The 8,613-nt window shown below is 47.5% G+C and overlaps 1 protein-coding gene across 1 annotated transcript; it reads left to right on the forward strand.

Moving 5' to 3' along the window:
* Positions 1–3,664: 3,664 nt before the first annotated feature.
* LOC125585871 lies at positions 3,665–6,432 on the forward strand. The gene is made up of 4 exons (XM_048755582.1): positions 3,665–3,871; positions 3,970–4,113; positions 4,193–5,286; positions 5,868–6,432. Exons 1-4 carry the CDS (start codon positions 3,665–3,667, stop codon positions 6,430–6,432), a joined length of 2,010 nt encoding a protein of 669 aa, XP_048611539.1.
* Positions 6,433–8,613: the final 2,181 nt, after the last annotated feature.

The raw sequence follows: 8,613 nt of genomic DNA on the forward strand, positions 1-8,613 counted from the left end.
ATTGTAGCATCCCTTGAGCAAGTCCTAGACCTCAACGAATTTTTAAGACATAGTTGGAAGGCTTAAGGCGTACGAGGAGCGTGTAGGAGAAGAAACTCAGAAAGAAGAACAAGCTTTCGAACAATGAACAACATAATCAGAGGGGCTATGAGAATTCATATGTTAGAGGAAGAGGACGAAATGGTAGAGGCAGAGGCCGAGGTAGGTCACATAACCAAAACCGTGTGTCACACACCAAAGATAACAACTCGAAGAAGGATCATTCAAACCTGATATGTTGGAGATGTGACAAGCCTGGTCGGTACGAAACATTAGAAGACAGAGAAGAAAAAAACCCAACCTAATCGAGATAGAAGAGGTCGATGCACTCTATGTACACGAGGTGGTGTTCTTGAACAAAGATAAGGTGATTCTGAAGAATCTTGATATTGACAAAGGCAATGAAAGTGTTTGGTATATGGATAATGGAGTGAGTAATCACAAGACGGGAAACAAGGAGTTTTTTCGAGTTTAAATCTCAACACCAAAGGAAAGGTGAAGTTTGGTGATGGATCGTGTGTCGACATTGTAGGAAAGAGTGTGGTTACCTTTGTGTGCAAGACTGGAGAGGAGAAGGCACTCAAAGACATATATTACATACCCGACCCGAAGCACAATATATTCAGTCTTGGGCAAGCAACAGAGAACATATGTGATGTTAACGTTAAAGATGTCTACTTAATTCTCACAGATTTGTGTGAAGGTTGCTAGTATGTGTTACAAGATCTCCAAATTTCCTCTACAAGACCCCTATGGAGATAAGCTACCCGGAGTGTTTACATGTCAAAGACGAAGATGCTACATGGAGGTGGCATCCTCGACTAAGACATATAAGCTATGGAGTGATGAACAACATGGTAAGGAAGGAGATGGTCGTCGGAATGCCGAGTGTAACACACGAAGAAGGCGTGTGTATTGCATTTCTAGCAGGGAAGCAGATTAGAGACGCATTCCCGACGAAGGCCATGTTTCGTGCGACAAAGCCATTAGAGTTATTGCATGGAGTTTTGTGTGGACCAATTACACCACCAACTCCAGCAAATAATAAGTATGTCTTTTTCTTAATCGATGACTTTTCTAGGTATATGTGGGTTATACAATTGAAGGATAAGAGTGAGGTATTTGATCGATTCAAAAGGTTTAAAGAGAGTGTAGAGAAGCAAACATGATCGTTCATTAAAACTGTTGGGTCGAAAACGGTTATCTCGAAATCAACGACTAAGATTATCATTTTAGCAAATCTTTCACGAAAGACTTCTCGAAAGAAAGATCGGAAGAATACAAATACTTATGGACGAGAGTCTCCAGAAAGATCGGTACAAAAAGAGACAGGTCAAGACTCGAGAGCCGGACCGTTCTCACAAGGTCACCTCGCCCATGGGCGAGGACGACCAGCACCACGGTCACCTTGTCCATGGGCGAGGACGACCAGCACCACGGTCACCTCGCCCATGGGCGAGGACGACCAGCACCACGGTCACCTCGCCCATGGGCGAGGACGACCAGCACCACGGTCACCTCGCCCATGGGCGAGGACGACCATCACCAAGGTCACCTCGCCCATGGGCGAGGACGACCAGCACCATGGTCACCTCGCCCATGGGCGAGGACGACCATCACCAAGGTCACCTCGCCCATGGGCGAGGACGACCAGCACCACGGTCACCTCGCCCATGGGCGAGGATGATCCGCACCCGGTTCACCTCGCCCTAGGGCGAGGACAATCCAATCCCGGCCAGTCTGACTCATTTCGACTCTCGTGTCCTCTGTATAGTTGTGATATCCAACTTTTGGATCATATACCTCTCGTTTCGTCTCGATCGGAGTTACTCTCGAAGTTTTACGACTAAAATCGTAGAAAAGGATCTAAACGTGTCTAGAGGCCGATCTACGATTTAGAAGGGACCCGAGCCAAATGGGAGTTATGACGGTTTATCCTAACTCGCGGAAGTAGGATAAACGTTAAGTTTCCGAAGATAAATATCAAGATTCGAGGATAACTACAAAGATTGACGAAAAATGGAATATTTCCAAAAGAGATAAACTTGGGCCCAAAGGCAAAGGAGTAAATGGGCCACCGACCTAAAACAACTATATAAGGAGAGCTGGAGCAGAAGAAAAGGGATCCGAGAATTTAGACTTAGAGAACTCCTGCTAGCTTAGGGAACTTAGAACTTAGGTGGTTAGACTAGCAAGGCAAGGCTTAGAACGTTTTGCGGCCTTTCTGTTCTGCTTTTGTCTAGTTAGCATATCTCTACTCCTCTCAGAGAAGTCATGTATTCATACTATTTCATTAATAAAATGCCTCCGAGCGCTATTTATCGTTATCTTGCTATATATCTTTTTACGCTCTGAAAGTGATTACGCAGAGAATTCAGACCTTCAAGGAAAATCGGGTTTTCTTGGTTTTCCTCCATACTTATTCTTTAAAATCGACGGTGTGAATTCCGGTTCCCACAGTTTAGCGCTAGAAGGAGGGGGGGGGGGGCGTCGAATTCTCTAACTCAAAAATCACAAACGATTAAAGATACAAGATGTCTGCTCCAGTAGCTCACGATGTCGTCTCTTTCAAGGACAGAGCAACGGCCGACCAGGTCAAACCTCACAACCATCTTCATATCATCGAACTGACCATCCAGGACATCGACGTAGCAAGAGTGTTGGTCGACACCGGATGCTCGGCCAACATTATCTATAAAAGCACCCTCGAGAGAATGGAAATCGACCTGTGCGCCCCAGTCCAATTTTTGGACTCTCAGGAGACGCTACTATGACCCTCGGCTCAATCAACCTCTTGGTTAAAGCTGGGAGTGTCGTAAAAATCACGGAATTCTTGGTCGTCGATCGCCCAACATCGTACAATGTAATCATTGGAACTCCATGGTTGAAATTCATGAGAGCGATCCCATCGACATTCCACCTATGCCTTAAATTTCCGACCCCTCATGGAGTCGAAACAATTCAAGGAGACCACAGGATGTCACAAGTATGTTTCGCCGCTGAGTTAAAAAGAAAGAACTTTGCGATCGAAGCTTCCCACAAGAAGAAAAGAAAGCTGACTCTCGACGAGGGCGCCCCAGAATAAGACTCGGAAGTGTTCTGGTAGTCATAGAGGGTCGAAGATCTAGAAGGGAAGCGCAAACCAACTTGCGAACCGGTAATCTCGGTCTGTCTCGACGAATCCCGCCTAGAACGATGCGTCGAGATCGGAGCCAACCTCTGCGAAACATTGAGAACAGAGCTCATGGCTTATCTTAAAAAGAACCATGATACGTTCGCTTGGGCCACAGAGGATATGCCAGGAATCGACATCGACATAACATGTCACGAACTCAACATTGACCCGACCTACAAACCCGTAAAACAAAAAAGTCGGAAGCTAGGACCAGAGCGTGCTACCGCGGTAAACGATGAAGTTGAGAAACTCCTCAAAGTAGGGTCAATAACAGAAGTCAGATACCCGGATTGGCTCGCCAATCCCGTCGTGGTCAAAAAGAAAAACGGAAAATGGTGAGTATGCGTCGACTTCACCGATCTCAACAAGGCCTGTCCAAAAGATTGCTTCCCACTTCCGCACATTGACTGACTGGTCGAAGCAACAGCAGGGAACAAACTTTTATCATTCATGGACGCCTTCTCCGGGTACAATCAAATCATGATGAATCCCGACGATCGCGAGAAGACCGCATTCATCACCGACCGCGGAACGTATTGCTACAAGGTAATTCCTTTCGGTCTCAAGAATGCGGGTGCTACTTACCAGCGACTTGTCTATCGAATGTTCTCCGAACAGCTCAGAAAGACTATGGAAGTGTACATCGATGACATGCTCGTAAAATCCCTTGACAAACACGGCCACGTATCCCACTTGGAAGAGTGCTTCGCAAGACTGAACCTACATAACATGAAACTAAACCCGACAAAATGTAGGTTCGTATTCGCATCAGGAGAGTTTCTCGGTTATCTGGTAAACGCACTGATAGAAATGGTCTCACCAAAGACAAAACGAGAAGTCCAAAGGCTAACCGGAAGGGTCGCAGCTTTGAACCGTTTCATCTCACGTTCGACGGACAAGTGCCTGCCTTTCTACGACACGTTGAAAGGGAACAAAAAGTTCGAATGGTCGGAAGAGTGCGAAAAGGCTTTCCAACAGCTGAAGCGTTACCTGGCCACTCCTCATGGTCTTGCAAAACCAGTAGAGGGAGAACCTTTATTTTTATACATCGCGGTCTCCGCAACAGCAGTAAGTGGTGTTTTGATCAGAGAAGAACGCGGTGAACAAAAACCAATCTTTTACATAAGTAAAACCTTGCTGGACGCTGAGACGCGGTACCCCTTGATGGAAACACTAGCATTCGTTGTTGTAACATCGGCGAGAAAGCTCAGGCCATATTTCCAATCTCATACCATAGTGATTCTCACCACCTTTCCCCTGCGCACGGTTCTGCACAGTCCGAGTCAGTCAGGACGGCTCGCGAAATGGGCAATCGAACTGAGCGAGTACGATGTCGAGTACCGCCCAAGAACCTGTGCAAAATCTCAGGTGCTGGCGGATTTCTTAGTAGAATTGCCCACGGGGGATATGACAAACACGGAACCAGATTCAACTTGGGTTCTTCACGTTGATGGATCATCGTCCAAACAAGGATCCGGAATTGGGATTCGGCTCACGTCGCCCACCGGGGAAATCTTGGAGCAGTCGTTTCGGTTAGAATTCCATGCATCAAACAACGAGGCTGAATATGAAGCACTCATTGCAGGATTACGACTAGCCCATGGGCTGAAGATTTACAACATCCACACTTACTGCGATTCTCAGTTAGTCGCAAATCAATACAGCGGAGAATACGAGGCAAGAGACGAAAGAATGGACGAATATCTAAAACTCGTCCAGGACCTGGCCCAAGACTTCAACCACTTCGCCCTCACTAGAATTCCTCGCTCGGAAAACACCCAGGCAGATGCCTTGGCCGCGCTCGCGTCAAGCTCGGATCCAGGACTAAAACGGGTAATCCCCATGGAATTCATTGAACATCCGAGCATCGGACCGCCGGTGATCGCCAATCTGATTTGGGGAAAAATCGAAGATGCTGAGGAAATCGAAGATCCACCAGAAGGAAAGATGAATCAGCCGGAATACGGTTGCAACAGCCCATGGCTAGAGCCGATCCGAGCCTATATAGCCGAAGAACGTTGCCCGCCGAGAAATGGGCGGCACACAAAATTAAAACCCAAGCCGCACGATATGTAACGGTAGAGGGAGAAATCTACAAATGGAGATTCTCCGGCCCACTCATGACCTGCGCCGAGGGAGAGAAAGCGAGAAAAGTGATGGAAGAGGTCCATTCTGTATCGTGCGGAAACCACTCCGGTGGAAGCTCACTCGCAGTAAAAAAAAAACGCCACAGTTATTACTGGCCAACTATGATCAAAGACTGCGAGAAATTCCCACGAAAATGCGAAAAATGCCAAAGGCACGCGCCCACCATCCATCAACCTGCGGAGGTCCTCTCGTCCATTTCATCTCCGTATCCCTTTATACGATGTTCCATGGATATCATCAGACCTTTACACAATTCAAAACAGAAACGCTTCCTTTTGGTCCTTACGGTTTTTTTTTCGAAGTGGGTAGAAGCAGAATTCTACGCAAGTATCAAAGACGTACAGGTCGAGAGCTTCGTATGGAAGAACATTATCACCAGGCACGGGGTCCCTTACGAAATCGTAACAGACAACAGATCTCAGTTCATCTCTACCTGATTTGAGGCATTCTGCGAGAAGCGGAAGATACGGCTGAACAAGTCAACTCCTAGATATCCACAATGTAGCGGCCAGACAGAGACCCTTAACAAAACTGTCCTTGACGGGTTAAAAAAGCGCATAGAAGCCAATAAGGGACGATGGGCAGATAAGCTCGAAGGAGTTCTTTGGTCACATCGTACAACCCCAAGACGGGCTACGGGAGAAACCCCCTTCGCCCTCGTTTACGGGATGGAATGCATGATCCCAGCGGAAGTAGAATTTCCTGGAGTGCTGAGAAGATTCCTCCCCGAACGAGAAGATCTCAACAACGCGATGCTGCTGGACGAACTCGATCTCATTAACGAGCGACGAGACCAAGCTCTCATAAGAATCCATAACTACCAGCACGCTGCCGCGAAATACTACAATTCAAACGTTCGCCACCGCAGGTTCAAGGAAGGTGATCTGGTTTTGCGCAATGTCTTCCAAAACACTGTCGAACGTAACGTAGGAAAACTGGGAGCAAACTGGGAAGGACCATACAAGGTCATAAAGGTTGTCCGACCAGGATTGTACCAAATCGCGAACATGCAAGACGTCAAGATCCAAAGAACCTGGAATGCGATGCATCTTAAAAAATACTACCACTAATCGCAACGTGGGAACTAAGAACTACGAGATGGCTTGATCCCCGAAAAAAGGGTACGTAGGCAGCTCGCCAAGCGAGTTCAGCTATCCTCCCATCTTAAAAAGGGGGGAGGGGGAGTGGGTACGTATACTCGTATACTCCCACGACTTGCAAAAAAAAAAAACTCGACCTTTTTCGAAATTTTTTGCGGAAAAATGCGACCTTATGGTCGCCAATCCCGCTATTCGCCAAACGTCTAAAGTGGCAATCTAAGACTCGCTCAAAGCGCCTAAGCAAAATCAACTAGTTATCACACTATATCCGACAAAACCCCCCGAACGCTCGTAAAAGAGGCATCCTTCGGAAAAAGCCCGCGAACAAATGCGGCACAAAAGAAAAGGTCAACTTTCGGCTCTGCGAGACGTCGCTACACGCTTAAAGTTACGATTTTTTCGACATCTATAGAAACGACGTTCTCGTTTCCAAAAAAAACTTAGTACACCTCTAACGGTAAAATGCCTTTAAACTGGCATCATTTCTTTGTTGCTGATCACAACAAACGAACCTTAACGTCCTAAACAGACATCAGCCGCCCTCGAAAGGATAGTCTCTCTCACATCCGACAAGGATACCATAGCGCGCTATACAATAAATCCGAAATTTTGGTTAGCATCTCCAAACGGCCTTTGGAGGTAGCTCGATTCGTATCAAGACAAGTTGTATAAGCCGATAACAATTCGCGGACTTTATATCGGTACGAATCAGGTTAAAATCGTAAACAGGCGAAACGAAAGCCGACTTATCATCGCATAGCCTCAGTCCGAATGTAAACCTAGGTCTTGCCCTAAACCCAGCCTTGCTGGATCTTGACATCTCAAAGGCATAATATCAACACCCTGATATAAGATCCCAAAACTTGTCTCTTCACTTAAATATGTATGGTTTCTTGAGCCTTCGCATAAAGCAGAAAACCACGTAAACTCGCATACTCAACAAATGATGGATACGGTGATCTTTCGGGGGGGGGGGGGATGAGACGACAACTCACACCCTGCCCTCTAACTTCGAAAAACAGAAGTTCTCTCGATTTATAACAACCGAAAAGTTTTATAGATTGAGCCAAGCATCTTACAAAAAGCCCTAACAAGGGCAGGTATTCGAAGCCACCAACGGCCAGTCCCGGAACATACAAATTACGGCCTCATGAACAGGCCAAAAAAACAAAGAAAATCCCCGAAAGGATCGTTACCCTAGGTACCCTCGGAGCACCGCCTTCATCCTCAACCTCATCGGAGCTCGGGACCGCATCAACATCACCTCCCTCAGCCACTTCCCCGTGACCTCTCTCGACTACATCACCCTCGCCTTCTTCGGCCGCACGGCCTTGCCCTTCGGTCTCTTCCAAACATGGCGCGAGGGAGCATTCAGATTTCAGGAGAGAGAGGATCGAATCAAAGTCACCTTCGGAGGCCATCAGTTCCTCCTTATGAGACAGTAGCCTGGCCTCTTCAGAGTCCAGAGTTGGAACCGCTTCGCCTTTGAGTAGCTGGATCGCACCTAGACCTCCCTCGATGCCCGCCAGGGCCAGATCCTTCTTACGGACTGCCATGAGGGAATCAAAGAGAACAGCCATCCTCGTTAGGCGGGCATGAAACTCGTCCCGCGGGACAACGGTCCCCGCTGGCTCACGAGTCCTCGGTTCCTATTGACTCTAGATTTGGCGCTGAAGACGACGGACTTCGGAAGCCTTGGCTTTTTTCTCTTTCTTCATCCTAAACAGTGCACTCGCCGACTTACCGAGATCCCGCTCGAGACTGCTGACCTGAAACTACAGCTGCGAAGTCTCAGCAGCTTGAGAGTCCTCAGTAGATTTCAGCGTAGCCTCAATTCGTTTCAACGCCTCTCGCGGCTCTGCTAGTCCCTCTGTCAAACGCTCCACCTCCGAATCATAGTCGCTGATCATCCAATCGATCAACGATATGAACTGCGAACGAAATAAGAGTCAGAATAATTGAAGAACAAAGTATCCTACAAGAAAATTTGTTTTTCGAAAACGAACCTTGGCACGATATTGCGGTAAAGGCCCCGAAGGCTCTCCTTCCGCACCTTTGGAACATCTCCTCTTCTTGGCGGTCTCGGTTGCGGCGCCATTCCTTTTGCGACCTTTGGGCAGCGGAGCGGGACTAGGCGCAGGAAGCCCTAAG

Source organism: Brassica napus, chromosome C4 (assembly GCF_020379485.1).
Source record: "Brassica napus cultivar Da-Ae chromosome C4, Da-Ae, whole genome shotgun sequence".
NCBI lineage: Eukaryota > Viridiplantae > Streptophyta > Magnoliopsida > Brassicales > Brassicaceae > Brassica > Brassica napus.